General features: G+C 46.5%; 1 protein-coding gene across 1 annotated transcript in view; it reads left to right on the top strand.

Annotated features, from left to right (window-relative positions):
* ppfia1 (PTPRF interacting protein alpha 1) overlaps positions 1 to 18,677 on the top strand; it is a 34,317-nt gene extending 15,640 nt beyond the window's left edge. The window contains 8 exon segments of the mRNA XM_080458525.1: positions 728 to 809; positions 901 to 1,101; positions 6,345 to 6,520; positions 10,908 to 11,005; positions 11,219 to 11,394; positions 13,765 to 13,833; positions 13,969 to 14,134; positions 16,835 to 18,677. Of these exon segments, the coding sequence (XP_080314651.1) occupies positions 728 to 809; positions 901 to 1,101; positions 6,345 to 6,520; positions 10,908 to 11,005; positions 11,219 to 11,394; positions 13,765 to 13,833; positions 13,969 to 14,134; positions 16,835 to 16,926 (1,060 nt within the window). The 3' untranslated portion in view covers positions 16,927 to 18,677.
* Positions 18,678 to 19,070: the final 393 nt, after the last annotated feature.

Below are 19,070 nucleotides of genomic sequence, written 5' to 3' on the forward strand. Positions count from 1 at the left end.
GTTTTTATTCGATATGTGTGACTGGGATCACCTCTACATCCTGCCTCACTCCTCATCACACCCCCATTGTCCCCCCAGCTATTATCACACCCCAGCTATTATCACCCCCCCAGCTATTATCACCCCCCCAGCTATTATCACCCCCCAGCTATTATCACCCCCCAGCTATTATCACCCCCCCAGTAGAGCACAGACAGCGTCCATGTTGAGTTGCTTTTCAATCATTCTCCATCTTTAGTTTTCATTTGTTCCTCTTCTGTTCTCTCATCCTGTTTGTAGTCCAAAGACTGGGTAAGTAGCTCCATGTTGCTCCTCACTGACCTCCTGCTGCTCCTCCTCTTCCTCCTCCTCCTCCTCCTCCTGCTGCTTCTCCTCCTCCTGCTGCTCCACCGCCACCCCACACTCTCTGCTACCTCTGAGGATCTCATGGCTGTCCTTGCTACTCTTCACCTCCATCACAAACGTGTGTGTGTGTGTTTGTTAAAGTGCGTGCGTGCGTGTGTATGTATGTATGCTTGAGTGTGTGTTACAGCCTCTTAAAACCTGGTGTGACTCCATGAAGGACTTACAGCTTCTCCTAATGTCTCCTTCAAAATCGAGAATGTGCATGAGGACGCATGTTGTGACACACACACACACACACACACACACACACACACACACACACACACACACACACACACACACACACACACACCACACTTTAACGTGTGTTTTTGTGTCTCAGACACGAGCTGTTGGAGGACGCTCGCCGGCAGGGTCTTCCCTTCGCTCAGTGGGATGGCCCCACCGTGGTGGTTTGGCTGGAGGTAGGACTCTCACACACTGACACCGCCAGGACCTATAAAACCCTCTCAGGACCTGACCCATTACCTCTCCTCTCTGCCCCCTGGTGGCCAGCTGTGGGTGGGCATGCCGGCCTGGTACGTGGCCGCCTGCCGGGCCAATGTGAAGAGTGGTGCCATCATGTCGGCGCTGTCGGACACAGAGATCCAGAGAGAGATCGGCATCAGTAACCCGCTTCACCGCCTGAAGCTCCGCCTCGCCATCCAGGAGATCATGTCCCTGACCAGCCCGTCGGCCCCGCCCACCTCTAGAACGGTACGGAGGGGGCGGGGCTATAATGATGCTCTACTGACTGTCTGCTAATGGTCTACTGACTGTCTGCCGACTGCCCGCTGACTGTCTGCCGATGGTCTACCGACGGTCTAGCAACTATCTACTGACTGTCTGCCGACGGTCTACCGATGGTCTACTGACGATCTACTGACGGTCTACTGACGGTCTGCCAACTGTACTGACTGTCTGCTGACGATCTACTGACTTGTCTAGTGACGGTTTACTGACTTTTCTACTGACTTGTCTACTGACGGGCTACTGACTGTCTGCCGACTTTCTACTGACCTGTCTACTGACGGGCTACTGACTGTCTGCCGACTTTCTGCTGACTTCCCGCTGACTGTCTGCCGACGGTCTAGCAACTGTCTACCGACTGCTGACTGTCTGCTGATGGTCTACTGAAGGTATACTGATGTTCTGCTGACGCTCTACTGACTGTATACTGACGGTCTACTAACGGTCTGCCGACAGTTTGCCGACTGCCCGCTGACTGTCTGACGACGGTCTAGCGACTGTCTGCCAACAGTCTACTGACAATCTACTAACGGTCTACTGACGGTTTACTGATGTTCTACTGAAGGTCTACTGACTGTATACAGTTGTGCTCATAAGTTTACGTACCCTGGGAGAATTTATGATTTCTTGGTCATTCTTCAGAGAATATAAATTATAACCCCAAAACCTTTCTTCCATTCATGGTTAATGGTTGAGTGAAGCTATTTATTGGCAAACAACTGTGTTTACTCTTTTTAAATCAAAATGACCCTGATCAATAGTTTACATACCCCAGTTGTTAATGCCGTGTATTGCCCCCTTTCACATCAATGACAATATCGTATTGGCTTCAAAACACTACTAAATGACAGAGGAGACTCTCCTGCTCAATAATCTAGATCACCTTTTTGTTTAGTTGAGCAGTTTCGTTATTAGCCGTCAAAGTTACAAACCAAGATGTCTCCTCAAAAATAGCCGCGATAGAACACTTCGAACAAGTGGCGACTGGCTAAACCTTGACTGAGCGACAAAACAAGCAGCTCAGAAGCGCGACAAGAACCTGCCAAACAAGACGATGTAACACATGTTGGGAAAATTCCATAAAACAGGCTCTTTTTGAAAGAGAACAATATTGTCTTATTTTTTGTTCCCGCGATTCAAAGCCACATTTATTTTTGAGTCAGATGGAGCAAAATCGTGCGTCTGCGTCAAAGTGTGCCTCATAGTGACTAAGGTTTTCGTCTGACTGCTTCAAAACCCACACAGACTGAGAGACAAGTTTTCATGTGCTGCATAAACAAGCTACCCTGCTAATGTGTGTTTTGTGGACGAGCTAACATGCAGTGTGTGGACTAGCTAATAGGCCAATGTGCACTGGGACATAATGCTAAGGCTTTCAATACTTTTTACCACTAATGCCAGGCTAGTTAGCTTAGCAGATTTTCATATAAGATAAGACCAGATTCCAGGTCGGGGACACCTGGGGAGTAACCTGTGTGATTTTCAGGTAGATAACGGGTATTAGCTTAGCATGCTAGCAAAGTTTTTTCAGTTGTGCTGCTATTTGGTGGTTGGCCTAAAGGAGGAGCTAGGGTTACAGATCACTAGCTAATTAGCCGGTCCGCCCACTTTTCCACCCCACCCTAGGGTTAGGGTTACAGGACCAACCTCAGCTGAAAGTGGCTTAATGGATCATTATCTATGGAAACCAGAAAAATTAGGGTTGGGGTTAGGTGGTGGCCTCTATGCCATGAGCTACATTAGAGTATAGTAGGTTTTCAAATAAAAAAAAACCCAACTTTTTTCAAAATAAAAGTCCTTTTTGTTAAAACATTAAAAATGTATATTTGATCAATATTTAAAGGGGCCAGGGGCCGAGGTCCCGACCAACGCTGCTTGAAGCTTTAATTTTTCATTATAATCATTAATTATTTTACTTTTTAATGTTTTTTTGAAGCACAACAAAGATTTACCCAATTTTAAGTCATCACTAAGTCCATTCCATAAAATGACTCCCTGAAAGAAAACGTCTATATTTAACATTGGTTCTGACACTACCTCTTTCAAATACAATCCTCTTAAATTATAATTGTTTTCTCTGAATTAAAAAAAAAAAAGAATAGCTGTGGGGATACTGAAATAGTATTTCTAGCATTTTTAAGCATACAATATTTATGAATTTTAAGGTGCAAGATTCTATGTATAGTTTATTATTGTTTTCTCGATAGAAAGCTTTATTTATTATTCTAATAATTTTTTTCTGGAGTTTAATGAGGGTCTATATGAGTTCTATATGTATTTCCCCAAACCTCAACACATTATGTTATATATGGCATAATATGTGAGAAATACAAAAAACGTAAACATTTCTTGTTTAGAAAGGAGCTTGTTTTATAAATTGGTTTAGGTAATTTCTTTTTTATATATTCTATATGTGGCTTCCAACTGAATTTATCATCTAGGATTACCCCCAGGATTTTGGTCTCATACACTCTTACAATTCTTACTCCATTTAGGATTAACTGAATGTCACAATTAGTCCGAGTCCCACCAAACACCATAAATTGTTTTATTTTCATTTAATGATAACTTATTAATATCAAACCATTCTTTTAACGTGATCATCTCCTTTTCTACGGTTGTCAACAGTTCTTTAATGTCTGGTCCTGTGGAATATAAAGTTGTATCATCTGCAAATATTATACATTTGAATTTATTAAATACTGCACAGATATCATTTAAATAAAGTATAAATAACTTGGGTCCCAATACAGAACCTTGTGTAATGCCACACGTCACTTTTTTGTCATGTGGCACTGTATTATTAACTTCTACGTACTGATATCTCTTGTCTAAATAGCTTCTTATCCAGTGTAGTGTAACGCCTCTTATGCCATAAAGATCCAGTTTCTGCAGAGGTAAGGAGGTTAATTGTGTTGAATGCTTTACGTAGATCAATAAAAGCACCTACAGAGTATTGTTTCTGTGGTTTCTTGTCTACTGCTGAAGATATATTCTCTACAAGTTCCATCACAGTGAGGGAAGTTGATCAGTTACTCCTTAAGCCATATTGATGGTCATCCAATAACACATATCTCTATATCCAATCTATTTACCAACAATTTTTTGAGTATTTTTTAAACCTGAGGTAGCGAGGACACAGGTCTATAATTTGATAATAAATGTTTGTCGTCATTTTTATAGATTGGGACCACTTAAGCCATTTTCATCCTGTCTGGAAAAATACCAGTTTGAAATGATTTGTTTCATATGTAAGTGAATGGTTTAAGCCAGGACACAGTTTATTACTTCCTGTATAAGTGACATATCGTCTCTAGACTTTTGTTCTTAAACTTTAGGACCACTTCGAATACATCACTCTCACAGACTCCACCAAGGAACATTGAATTGTTACTGCTGAATGCTAAATCCTAATTATGGTCTACATCCCTTATTTCCTTTGCAAAGTTTGGGCCGATATTTACAAAAACTGAATTTTACAATAACTGAATTGTTATTTATAATAGTTGGAAAGTAATTTTTAATACATTTTTTATTATCCCATTTAGTACTCTCCAGGTTCACTTTATGTTGTTTTTGTGTTTTAATAGCAGTTGATCATAGTAGTTTTTTTTCTGTAATCTCATAATTGATGTCGGTTTGGTCTTAGTTTTCTGTGCTTGTCCTCCTTATTATTCCTTCTTTGAGTGATAAATTCCCTATAGAGCCTATTTTTCTTTTTACAAGCTTTTTTTTTTTTAACCCTCCTGTGGACCATGGTTTTCCCTTCTCTTTTGGATTCTGTCTAAGTTCTTTTAACGGGCAATGGCAGTCATAGAATAACAAATGTATCTAAGAATGCATCATATGTTTTGATTCTAACGTCTCTGTTTTTTACTGTGATTGGCTGTTACTAACATCAGACCACAGGGAACGTTTGGCTCACTCACGAGGAGATGGAAAGTTTGGCAGCCACCCCCCCCGCGGTTAGTCCCTCCCCCACACTTAGTCCCTATCCCACATTCAGTCCTTCCCCCGTGATTAGCCCCTCCCCCACAGTTAGTCCCTCACCCAACTGTTAGTCCCTTCCCCACGGTTAACCCCTCCCCCACGTTTAGTCCCTCACCCAACTGTTAGTCACTCCCCCACGGTTAACCCCAACCCCCCAGTTAGTCCCTCACTCAACTGTTAGGCCCTCCCCCATGGTTAGTCCCTCACACAACAGTTAGACTCTTCCCCAACTGTTAGGCCCTCCCCCAACTGTTAGGCCCTCCCCCAACTGTTAGGCCCTCCCCCAACTGTTAGTCCCTCACCGACGGTTAGGCCCTCCCCCACAGTTAGGCCCTCCCCCACAGTTAGGCCCTCCCCCACAGTTAGGCCCCCCCCCAACTGTTAGTCCCTCACCGACAGTTAGACCTTCCCCCACGGTTAGGCCCTCCCCCCACAGTTAGGCCCTCCCCTACAGTTAATCCCTCCCCCATGGTTTGTCCCTCACCCAACAGTTAGACTCTCCCCCAACTGTTAGGCCCTCCCCCACAGTTAGACCCTCCCCCCACAGTTAACCCCTCACCGACAGTTAGACCCTCCCCCACGGTTAGACCCTCCCCCCACGGTCAGGCCCTCCCCCACGGTTAACCCCTCCCCCATCTGTTAGTCCCTCACCCACAGTTGGGCTCTCCCCCACGGTTCCATTGTTGTGTGTTGGCATGTTAGCATGTGTTAGGATGTGTGTTTGCATGTTAGCGTCTGTTATACATGTGTTATCGTGTGTGTTAGCATGTGTGTGTGCATGCTAGTGTGTTAGCATATGTATTAGCGTGTGTGTTAGCATGCATTAGCCTGAGTTCTTCCGGTGACATTGGAGCTGCTCTCAGCTCCTCACTAACGTTTGGCTCTTTGTTCTTCTCACCATGCTAACTCTAACATGCTAACACCAGGAGGACCAGGAGGGCAGCTGGGCCCAGGTTTGCACCCCCTCACCCCTCACCCCTCACCCCTCACACAGTGTGTGTTTCGATGAAGTCTAACTGGTGTAAAAGTGTTTTCAGCTGAAGCAGAAAAGGTTCCGTTTAAAGTGAACATCAAACATGAAGAGGAGCTGAAAGTTTGAATTCAGTTTTTCATTGTGTGTCTCCTCCTGCTCACACAGCAGACATGAACAAAGTCCCATCCTAATGAGTTTCTCCACAGCTCTGTTACAGCCCTCTGACCTCTCTGACCTCTGACCTCAGACGCTGGCCTACGGTGACATGAACCACGAGTGGATCGGGAATGAGTGGCTGCCCAGTCTGGGGCTGCCACAGTACCGTTCCTACTTCATGGAGTCCCTGGTGGACGCCCGCATGCTGGACCACCTGACAAAGAAGGACCTGCGAGGACAGCTGAAGATGGTGGACAGCTTCCACAGGTGAGAAGGGAGGAACTCATGTGACCTGCTGACTCTATCTATCCATCTATACATACAGAGCCCTATACAGTGCTTTCCAGTAAAAACAGACAGTAAAATAAGAAAGAAAAGAATTTAAAGAGAACAAGAGTAAAAACATCAACTATTTGAGGGGTCGGCAACCTTCAACGCTCAAAGAGCCATTTGGATCCATTTCCCACTGAAAAGAACGCATCCCCCACATTGTCACTATAATATTATTAAAATGGCAGATATATACATGATCTGGGTTTTTAGAACCATGAGTGTGAGTGGTGTGGCTTTCAATGTCATTTTGTTATTGTATAATTCACTATTATTTAGCTTTAAGTCAATTATAGCCGCTCTCTGTGGCTGTGAGTGTCGGCGAATGGACAACTCGTCCACAAAACTGCAACAACGGACATCTCGTCCACTACTATTTTTTTCAGCATTATTGATTTGAAGGATTGGATTTCAAAGTATATTTGACATATTTGGGAGGATTATTAAGTGTATTTGACACAAAAACATAAACATTGGCAGCTGCCCAGAGCCAAACTCAACAGGGGTGCACCGGCTCAGATATGGTCTTCAGAAATATAGTTTGTATGTATTTCTGAAGACAAATGAGCCGTAAAGTTAAAACGCTGCTTCATAGATGACGGCTTTGAGTGATGCGTTCTGGTGCTGGTTAACGTGTCGGAAGGCGGGCTTCCCCGGGTGCGTCACGTAAGAGTGCCTTCCGACATGCACGTTAGTGCCGAAGTTTCGGGTGGGGGGGGTGTCATGTGCTTGAAGAAGACTATTCTTTGAGGGAAACAAAGCCATATGATACTATACTAGATATATGAAACAAATATAAAATATTAATTAGAATTCTGTAAAAGTGCATTGTACAGGATTTATTTTCTCCCAAAAATTCTGAAATCTCATCTGTGGATGAGTTGTCCGCTGAGGGTGCTGTCCGTGGACGAGTTGTCCAAGGCTGCAGTTTTGTGGACGAGTTGTCCTACAATCATGAGCACCAGCATTAAGCATCGATCCTCCACACCTCTGAATGACAGGTTGTGACGATCATCACTCTCAACAAGTCGGCAATATTAAACTATCTCCTCTGCCATAAACCCTCCCGTTATTGTTCACATGCACCACTTTACACGCAATGGTGGTTTTGTTGACGAGGTTTATTGAAACGTCGACGCTCCACAGCACCGCGGTCTTTCAACGAGGTTCAGACGCTCCTCTCAGTAATAGGCGAGCAGATCCAGTGAGAGATGGACGCTGCAGTTCAGATTGAGAAAGGTTTCAGCTGTGTCACAGATAAAGGAAACTCACGGCTTCGGACGACCGAGGAGCTGTGGCTCCGGCTGCCGTGAGCTGCGGCAGCAATTCCACATTCTTCGAACCACTATTTTGTAATGACGTTACATCCCTGCGTCGTTCACAACCCCGCCTACATTTTACCGTACTCTTTGTAGTGGGACAGCACAACACAGTCGGGTCTGGGTGTGCTTTACGTTACCGGCCCGCCCTGCTCAGGGATGAAATGTAGTGGGACCGAGGTTCAAGGAGCCGCAGCAGAAGGACAACTGAGCCGCATGAGGCTTCGGAGCCGCGGGTTGCCGACCCCCGCACTATATCAACAAGAGTAAAATCAAATTGAATCAAAATAAAATAAGATAAAATGTCACCATATTACTGAGTATTAAAATCCAGTCTGAATAAATAGGTTCTGAGTTTGATGAAGAGGCCAAAGTGGGTTAAGGTGCTTATGTCGGGGGGCAGTTTGTTCCAGAGTCGGTGAGGGGAAGTAACTGAGAAGCCCAATCTCCCCAGGGTTTCTACCTGGCTCTAGGGACTTCCAGTAGCAGCTGATTTTTGGACCTTACCTTTCAGTGCGTCGGACAGTCACGAGTTCTGCTCAATAACGAGGGCCAAGACCATTGAGTGCTTTAAAAAGAACAAGTAAAATCTTAAAATCAATCCTAAAAGAAAGTGGGATCCAGTGGAGGGAGCAGAGGACTGGGCTGACGTCTGGATGTCTCTGTTAAAAAACGGCATTTTGCACCAATTGAAGCGACTGAGGGCAGACGGGGAGACTCCGACATAAAGTGCATTGCAATAGTCAATTTGTGAGCTGATAAAATCATGAATTATCTTTTCAAGGTCCGTGCGATTATAAAAAAGGCTTTACTTTGGTCAAAATACGGAGTTGATAAAAACTTGCTCTACCACGCTGCCGATCTGTTTGTCAAATTTAAAACTGCCATTGAAAATCACTCCAAGCTTCTTCATAGGTTGTTTAGCTTTGAGGACAAAGAATCAGAATACAAAGAAGCATTTTCACCAAATAGAATATCCTCTGTTTTGTCCTCATTTAAGTGGAGTAAAAGTTTTCAGCCACAGCTTAATGTCTGTGATGCAGTCTGTAAGGGGTTGAAGGGTGCCTGTTCTGTTTGGGGACACCGGTAAATACAGCGGAAAATCATTGGCGTAGCAGTGAAATGCTAAATTGTGCCGGGCAATAATTGACCCCCATTGGCAACATATATAGTGAAAACAGCATAGAGCCCAAGCTAGAGACCTGAGGCACTCCACAAAACAAAGGGGTAATGGAGGAGGACGGGTTGCTGATCATAACTGAAAAGGTCCTGTTGGTCAGGTCAGGCCTGAGTGTAGAACGACGGATGGCAACTTCATTTTTTAATGGCGGCAGGAGGATTGAATGATCCACCGTATCAAATTCTGCTGTTCAGTCGAGCAGCACGAAGACAACAGGGCATTTGGCATCAACAGATGGAGCGACATCGTTATGCACTTTCAGCAGAGCAGACTGTGTCTTGATCTGAACCCAGACTGACAATTTTCCAGAACAAGAGTTTTTTCCCAAGAACAATTAAAAACTATTTTCTCCAGGACCTTTGAGATAAAATACAAGTTAGAAACGGGTCTAAAATTGGGTAACACACCAGCATCAAGATGTGGGTTTTTAAGTAGGGGTCTCACAATAGCATGTTTAAAAGAGTTGGGGTCACATCCTGAGCTCAGGCCAGAGTTCATTAAAACCAAGAGAGACGGTCCAACAGGAGAAAACACACCTTTCACCAAATCAGTGGGAAAAACATCCACAGAGCAACTGGTCGTTCTCATATGCTGAAGGACATCGATGAAGATCAGAGGCGCTGCAACGGGGTAGGCAATACAGGCAATTGGCTGAGGCCTTGAGCTGAAGGGGGCCCCGAGGGACGGCTGACATTAGTCAATTTCAATGACAAATAATGTAACTGCTTTGGACGCTGCAACGACAGCGCATCAAAAATCCCCCGCACGAGGCAATTTCTGGGTAGTCCCTGGCTTGTTGCTAGTAGGGGGGCCCTGACAGATGGCAGATATCAGCGACACAACTTGAAACCCCCCAGACACATTACAATGACACATCGGGAACCTCCCTAATGGGGCCCCACTACTACCCTGTATCAACCTGGAGTTCTTGTTGTCAAACACACTGGAAAATGAAGCGGACAAATCCCTCAGGGCACATGAAACGAAAAGAAAAGAAAAAACGTGTTTGTGGCAAGTGTAAGATGTGTGTGTTACACTATTAAAAAGTTAGTCCCAGTTAGTCCCAGACACTTAGTTTTAAACTCCGTCTTCCACCAAGCAGCAGAAAAGTTAACTGCACATTTAAGTCCATGTAAAGTGAATTGAGCCATTTTCTTCAAAACACATTCATAAAGTGTGTATTTGTGTATATATTAATCATTCAAATTTGACAGTGTGGTTAACAACACATTTATATATTGTGTGTAAAGTTTGCATTCAGTTTAGATAGTTATGTTATTCAATATTTATTTTATGTGTCAATTATTTAATAAAAAAAAGTTTTTCTTTACTGATCTGTCATCCTGGACTTTATCATCATTGTTGGGCCGGGAGGCCCCACAGTCCTTCTTGCCTAGGGCCCCCAGGGGGTCTAGAAACATCCCTGGTGAGGATTGACAGAGAGAAGGATTGAAAGTGATCAAACACTGGGGAATGTGGGGCAGCGGCAGACCGGTCCAGGCTAATGCTAGGCTAATGCTAGGCTAATGCTAGGCTACCGCGACAGCTGCTCAATGCTCTCACAGATAACTCTTCAACAAAAAAACATAAAAAGTCCTCCCATGTGGAAACAGAAGCATTAGACAGAGGATTGCCGAGGGGGCTCACAACACAGGTAACAGTAGTGAACAACACAGAGGGCTGTGAGCATTGGTGGAAATAATGTCTGACAGAGATGAAGAGAAAACTCTCACTCTCTACCACAAGTAACACAGGTGTCTGTCTGTCTGTCTGTCTGTCTGTCTGTCTGTCTGTCTGTCTGTCTGTCTGTCTGTCTGTCCCACAGGAACAGTTTTCAGTGTGCTGTTATGTGTCTGAGGAGGCTTAACTACGACCGGAAGGAGCTGGAGAGGAGGAAGGAGGAGGCTCAGCTGGAGTTCAGAGGTCACACACACACACACACACACACACACACACACACACACACACACACACACACACACACACACACACACACACACACACACACACACACACACACACACACACACACACACACACACACACACACACACACACACACACACACACACAGACGATGTGCTGCCGTCCTGCGACAGTGCAGAGCCTCACTCATTCTCTGCTTGGTTCTTTCAGACGTTCTGGTTTGGAGTAATGAACGAGTGATCAGCTGGGTTCAGGCCATCGGACTCAAAGAGTTCAGCAGTAATCTGTACGAGAGCGGCGTGCACGGGGCGCTGCTCGCTCTGGACGACAGCTTCGACCACAACGCCCTGGCTCTACTGCTGCAAATCCCAATGCAGAGCACGCAGGTACACACTCACACAGCACACAGGTACACACTCTCACAGCACCCAGGTACACACTCTCACAGCACCCAGGTACACACTCTCACAGCACCCAGGTACACACTCTCACAGCACGCAGGTACACACTCACACAGCACGCAGGTACACACTCACACAGCACGCAGGTACACACTCACACAGCACGCAGGTACACACTCACAGCAAGCAGGTACACACTCTCACAGCAAGCAGGTACACACTCTCACAGCACGCAGGTACACACTCACACAGCACGCAGGTACACACTCTCACAGCACGCAGGTACACACTCACACAGCACGCAGGTACACACTCACAGCACGCAGGTACACACTCACAGCACGCAGGTACACACTCACAGCACGCAGGTACACACTCACACAGCACGCAGGTACACACTCACACAGCATGCAGGTACACACTCTCACAGCACGCAGGTACACACTCACAGCACCCAGGTACACACTCACAGCACGCAGGTACACACTCACAGCACGCAGGTACACACTCACAGCATGCAGGTACACACTCTCACAGCACCCAGGTACACACTCACACAGCACCCAGGTACACACTCACACAGCACCCAGGTACACACTCACACAGCACCCAGGTACACACTCACAGCATGCAGGTACACACTCACAGCACGCAGGTACACACTCTCACAGCACGCAGGTACACACTCTCACAGCACCCAGGTACACACTCTCACAGCACCCAGGTACACACTCACAGCATGCAGGTACACACTCACAGCACGCAGGTACACACTCTCACAGCATGCAGGTACACACTCACAGCACGCAGGTACACACTCACAGCATGCAGGTACACACTCACACAGCACCCAGGTACACACTCACAGCATGCAGGTACACACTCACAGCACGCAGGTACACACTCTCACAGCACGCAGGTACACACTCACACAGCACGCAGGTACACACTCACACAGCACGCAGGTACACACTCTCACAGCACGCAGGTACACACTCTCACAGCACGCAGGTACACACTCTCACAGCACGCAGGTACACACTCTCACAGCACGCAGGTACACACTCTCACAGCACGCAGGTACACACTCACACAGCACGCAGGTACACACTCACACAGCACGCAGGTACACACTCACACAGCACGCAGGTACACACTCACACAGCACGCAGGTACACACTCACACAGCACGCAGGTACACACTCACAGCAAGCAGGTACACACTCTCACAGCACGCAGGTACACACTCACACAGCACGCAGGTACACACTCTCACAGCACGCAGGTACACACTCACACAGCACGCAGGTACACACTCACAGCACGCAGGTACACACTCACAGCACGCAGGTACACACTCACAGCACGCAGGTACACACTCACACAGCACGCAGGTACACACTCACACAGCATGCAGGTACACACTCTCACAGCACGCAGGTACACACTCACAGCACGCAGGTACACACTCACAGCACGCAGGTACACACTCACAGCACGCAGGTACACACTCACAGCACGCAGGTACACACTCTCACAGCACGCAGGTACACACTCTCACAGCACGCAGGTACACACTCTCACAGCACGCAGGTACACGGTCATTCCAAGCATCAGGCACTTCACTTGAGCCTCACAGTCGGTCTGAGCTCAAATTAGAACTCAACAATCAGTAAAGCCGCCATCCCACCACCGGGCTGGAACGGGGCGGGAAGAGTTTTCGTGTGTCTCCTCTGACCAAAGTGGTGGATGGTATGGAAAAAACTGTAACCGCCAGTTACGATTTTTCGTCACTCCTCCGTCAAGGTAGCTAGCACTGAGGAACAGGTCTCAGAAGGCAGAGCTACAACACAGCCGTCTGCTGATTGGTCATGGACGACAGTCACTCTGGACAAGCAGCAATATTTAAATATCTCCTCGCTGTTGTTCTTCTCATACACTGCTTTGTGCTTACTGGTTGTTCAGTGAACTGCTTTTTTGAAATGTGGTGCTACTCTGCCCCCTGGAGTTCAGACGAGGTTCAGACGCTCCTCTCAGTAACAGGAGGGGCGGAGCTTCAGCAGGAGCTGGACGGTGCTGTTCACTAGGAGAAAGTTTTCACTGTGTCACAGAGAACGAAGCTTTAGAGAACAGCTGCTGAAAGTTCAGATTTCATCCACAAATGAGCGATAACCATTTAATTCTCATCTAAGAAGATTAGAAAAGTCCAGGTAGATTCTGTGAGGTTTGATGTTGGACTCTGAGGAGAAGCTTCACAGTCACATCTCTTTTGCTGGTGATAACGTCTCATTCCTTCTTCTTCTGCTCCTCCTACTCATCCTCCTCCTCTTCCTCCTCCTCTTCTTCCTCTTTCAGGCCCGAGCCACCCTGGAGCATGAATACAACAGTCTGCTGTCCATTGGCACGGACCGCAGGATGGAGGAGGTGACCGTCTCTCTCTCTGTCACACACACACACACACACACACACACACACACACACACACACACACACACACACACACACACACACACACACACACACACACACTGACATGAGGATGTCTTCTGGGTCTTTCAGGACGATGATAAGAACTTCCGCAGAGCTCCGTCATGGAGGAAGAAGTTCAGACCCAAAGACATGAGGGGGGGGTCACTGGGGGGGTCCGACACTCTGCCCGCCAACTTCAGAGTGACCAGCAGCAGTACCTCCCCCGCCACCCAGCCAAAGAGGAGCCCCATGGACGGTAAGCACTTGTGGAAGGTGATGAGCTGCGTCTCCTCTCTGATTGGCTGAAGAGGGATGTGTGTGATGAGCTGCGTCTCCTCTCTGATTGGCTGCTGTGTGATGATGAGCTGTGTCTTCTCTCTGATTGGCTGTTTCTGGGACTAACGGCATGTCTGCATGTGATTTGTGCTTCCATGCAAGCAGGGACTCTAGCAGGGAGTCCCTCAAGCAGGGAGTCTATACAGAGGCTGGACTCTGCCACAGTCAGGACCTACTCATGTTAACACACAACCACGGTAAGAAGCAGCACACACACCTGGAGAGACTATAGCATTGTAGAAATTGTAGAGGCTGTAGAGATTGTAGAGGCTGTAGAGATTGTAGAGGCTGTAGAGATTGTAGAGGCTGTAGGGATCGTAGAGGCACTAGAGATCGTAGAGGCTGTAGAGCTCGTATAGACTGTAGAGGCTGTAGAGATTGTAGAGGCTGTAGAGATTGTAGAGTAGAGCTCGTATAGACTGTAGAGGCACTAGAGATCGTAGAGGCTGTAGAGCTCGTATAGACTGTAGAGATTGTAGAGGCTGTAGAGATCGTAGAGCTCGTATAGACTGTAGACATCGTAAAGGCTGTAGAGCTCGTAGAGTGTGCAGAGAATGTAGAGGCTGTAGAGAACGTAAAGAACGTGTTGTCCAGTAACACTGACATGTTTTGCTGTTGACTCTCCACTGTAGTTGGCTTTTGTTTCAATAAACTGATTACGATGAGGAAATATTATTACTATCACATTTGATGCTTCTTCTAAAACTGTCATGATGAATAATCACTGGAACCTCTACTTTGTTCCTGTTCCATACATTTCAGCCCAAAGACAAATATCAACAACTTTTGTCAGCAGTGTAACTTTTATAAGTAGCTTCATACTGTTCAAACAAAATTCATGAGGGATGCACCTGTACTGCTTTTTAATGTACGAGTACTAACCTTTAGCTACTTGCTGATACTGAGTACTTATTTACCATAAAGCCCAACTCGTACTCCAGATACAAACGATACACTAAGGCTAGGCGTCATCGCAAACCTTCACCACCTCCGTTGTGTCGACGCTACTTCCCCTCCACCAGCCTCACAGTTTCCGACTGCATCTACAGTAGCATGTAGCATCACTGTGTGTGAGTCTGAAACTCTTTAGCATGGAGCTCGACTCGGAGTTAAACTACTGAGCGACATCGGGGGAACTCTGCTGGCGATGTCCGAACTTTCTTCCTCCTCCACTTGATAATTTCCCGCAACATAATTTACATTCCGTCATATTTCAGTCGTTTACATTAAAGAAGCTCCGCCCTGCAAACGTCACTCTGCTAACCTGCTGGCGACGCATGACAAGGTGTAGTACTCGGAGCAGTATCGGACCTGATACCAAATACTGGTATCAGTGCTTCCCCCCTCACAGTTTCTCTGAGACTTGAGTAACTGTTTTATTAGTAATAGTACTCAGTTACAGTAACTAGTTACTCTCGTACTCAATGTGGAGCTGCCTGAAGTTTTAAAGCAGTTTGTCTTTCTCAGCAAGTTTCTGCTTTAATAACGCACGTTTCACGCCTCCTCTCTCTTCCTTCTGCTCCTCCTCTCCTCGTCCTGCTCCTCTCCTCGTCCTGCTCCTCTCTTCCTTCTGCTCCTCCTCTCCTCGTCCTGCTCCTCTCCTCGTCCTGCTCCTCTCTTCCTTCTGCTCCTCCTCTCCTCCACAATCTTCCTCCTGGTCCTCTCCTCCTTCTGCTCCTCTCTCTTCCTCCTCCTCTCCTCCACAATCTTCCTCCTGGTCCTCTCCTCCTTCTGCTCCTCTCTCTTCCTCCTCCTCTCTCTACCCCCTGCTCCTCTCCTCCTTCTGCTCCTCTCTCTTCCTCCTCCTCTCTCTACCCCCCTGCTCCTCTCCTCCTCCTGCTCATCTCTTCCTCCTGCTCCTCCTCTCTATTCCTTCTTCTCCTCCTCATTTCCTCCTCCTGCTCCTCTCCTCTTCAATCTTCCTCCTGGTCCTCTCCTCCTTCTGCTCCTCTCTCTTCCTCCTGCTCCTCTCTTCCTCCTGCTCCTCCTCTCTATTCCTTCTTCTCCTCCTCATTTCCCCCCTGCTCCTCTCTTCCTCCTGCTCCTCCTCTCTATTCCTTCTTCTCCTCCTCATTTCCTGCTCATCTCTTCCTCCTGCTCCTCTCTCTTCCTCCTGCTCCTCTCTCTTCCCTCTGCTCCTCCTCTCTTCCTCCTGCTCCTCCTCTCTATTCCTTCTTCTCCTCCTCATTTCCTGCTCATCTCTTCCTCCTGCTCTTCTCTCTTCCCTTTGCTCCTCTCTTCCTCTTCTTCCTTTTCCTCCTGATCCTCCTCCTCTACCCCTCCTGCTCCTCCTCCTGTCCTCCTCCTGCTCCTCCTCACGCTTCCCTCTGCTCCTCCTCCTTTCCTCCTCCTGCTCCTCTTCCCTTTCTTCCTTCTGCTCCTCTCTCCTCAATTCTCCTCCTCCTCTCTCTTCCTTCTTCTCCTCCTCCTGCTTCTTCTCTCTTCTTTCTGCTCCTCCTGCTCCTCCTCTCTCTTCCTCCTACTCCTCCTTTCCTCCTCCTGTTCCTCCGCTCTCGTCCTGCTGCTCTCTCTTCCTCATGTTCCTCTTTCCTTCTCCTCCTTCTCCTCCTCCTCCTCCTCCTCCTTCTCCCATCTCAGTTTATCCTCATTATTTCTATAGGTAACGGCTGCTGGGAGGAGGAGTTGCAGGAGGAGTTGCAGGAGGAGGTGGAGAAGGAGTTTCCTGCCTTCAGGACTCGGATGATGAACTGAATGAAAGCTGAAGGTTTCCGTGTCCCTGCAGGACATTCTACTCTCACTCTCTCTCTCTCTCTCTCTCTCTCTCTCTCTCTCTCTCTCGCGCTCTGTCTCTCTCGCTCTGTTTTTCTGTCTCTCTCTCTCTGTCTCTCTCTCTCTCTCTCTCTCTCTCTCTCTGTCTCTCTCTCTCTCTCTCTCTCACTGTCTCTCTCTCTCACTGTCTCTCTGTCTCTCTCTCTCTCTCTCTCTCTCTCTCTCTCTCTCTCTCTCTCTCTCTCTCTCACTGTCTCTCTCTGTCTCTGTCTCTCTGCCTGTGGACACGATGGGACTCGTCTCTTTGTAGCTGATGTTTGTGTCTTTCTACCAGCAGACGTTTTGTCTTTTTATAATCTTTGACCAGAAAATCTAATCAACTTTTAATAAGAAATAACTTAATATCCTTTTTAAGTGCGTGTGTGCGTTTTTATCTCCTTTGATGTTTTTCCAGATCTGAGATACCAAAATAAAACTCTTGAATTTCAGAATAAAGCCATATCACTAGTTGTCTGGTTAGCACGCTAACTTGTTAGCATGCTAACTAGGTAGCATGCTAACCGCAGGACGTCTAGCAACAAACAGAAGTTAAAAAAGTAAAATTGTCCTTTTTCCTCGAGGTTCTTGAAGAACCTTTGAGGTTCTCCGTACCACTTTGTAGCACACGATGGCGCTGTGAGCCAACCAGAGAAGTAGACAGGATGAATGATCGGTTAGTTCTGTCCCGCGGAGGCAGCACTGAGTTGGTTCTTGTGTTCTGAGAGGTGGACGGACTCCCAGCTCCTCCTGCTGGTCGTCGGTGGTATTATCAGACTGAGGCTAGCTGGTTAGCTTCAGGAAATTCCTCAAATACATTTTGACGATTATTTTTGAGTGTTTTTGGCTGAAAATAGGACGTACTGTACTTTTAAAAGTCCGATGTTTCAGAATTGTGGAATCGTTTTAAAGGTGCAGTGTGTGTCCTCCAGGTGATTCCAGGTGTTTTAGTTTCCTCGTCCTTCTGAAGTGGCTCACCGCACCATCTAGTGGTAGAATGTGGTTTGACTGCATGCAGTCTCCAGCTAGCGGTTAGCGCCACCTGTTTGAACGTTCTCCCCGCCGATATTTCAGATTCTTTATGTATCGTACCTTTAAGACTAACTTGTTTGGAGATTTGCACGCGTGCAGAACCTCCCGCGATGGACCAAGTTGACGAGACTGCGGCCGATCGTTTGTCCGATCGGACCGCGCCTCCTCGTTTCTCTTCGTATTTATTACCGCTCCCCAGGTGTGTTTGGCCCCGCCCCTGCTTTCACGGTTTGTTTGTGAATTCGTGTTTCTGCACAAAACGAATCTCTGAGCTGTTTTTTTTCTTCTGTAACTTGATGTACAGTTGAGTACTTAAAACTATTTTTATCACAGTATTATTTATTGCCTACTTTCAATAAAATACTGAATCCTATTTTCCACCGCAGAGAAACTTGGACTGGCCTGTTTGTTTGTTTGATTGTTTGTTTGTTTGTTTGGATAAACATTGCTCTGCTCATATTTACTATGCACACAGTCAAATAAATCTTAAAAATTTGAGCTTTTTTTATATTTTGGGTCATTAAGTAGAACAAACTTGTTTTTCCTCATATTTATGTTGTAATGTTTTCATTTTGTTTATCGTTTTTTGATCAGTTATTTGTATTGATCAGTGAGTTTTGTGTATACTTCACATATCAATCAAAAAACTAATAAAGTTATCAAATTAGTTTAAAAAGTGTCATTTAATGCATATTTATGACTGAAAAGCCGCTGTAGAGGGGGTAAAAAGCAGCTGTAGAGGGGGTAAAAAGCATCAATAGAGGGGGTAAAAAGCAGCTGTAGAGGAGTAAAAAGCATCTGTAGAGGGGGTAAAAAGCAGCTGTAGAGGAGTAAAAAGCATCTGTAGAGGGGTAAAAAGCATCTGTAGAGGGGGTAAAAAGCAGCTGTAGAGGAGTAAAAAGCATCTGTAGAGGGGTAAAAAGCATCTGTAGAGGGGGTAAAAAGCAGCTGTAGAGGAGTAAAAAGCATCTGTAGAGGGGTAAAAAGCATCTGTAGAGGGGGTAAAAAGCCGCTGTAGAGGAGTAAAAAGCAGGGGCAGAGGGGGTAAAAAGCAGGGG

This window comes from Lipophrys pholis, assembly GCF_963383615.2.
Source record: "Lipophrys pholis genome assembly, chromosome: 2".
NCBI lineage: Eukaryota > Metazoa > Chordata > Actinopteri > Blenniiformes > Blenniidae > Lipophrys > Lipophrys pholis.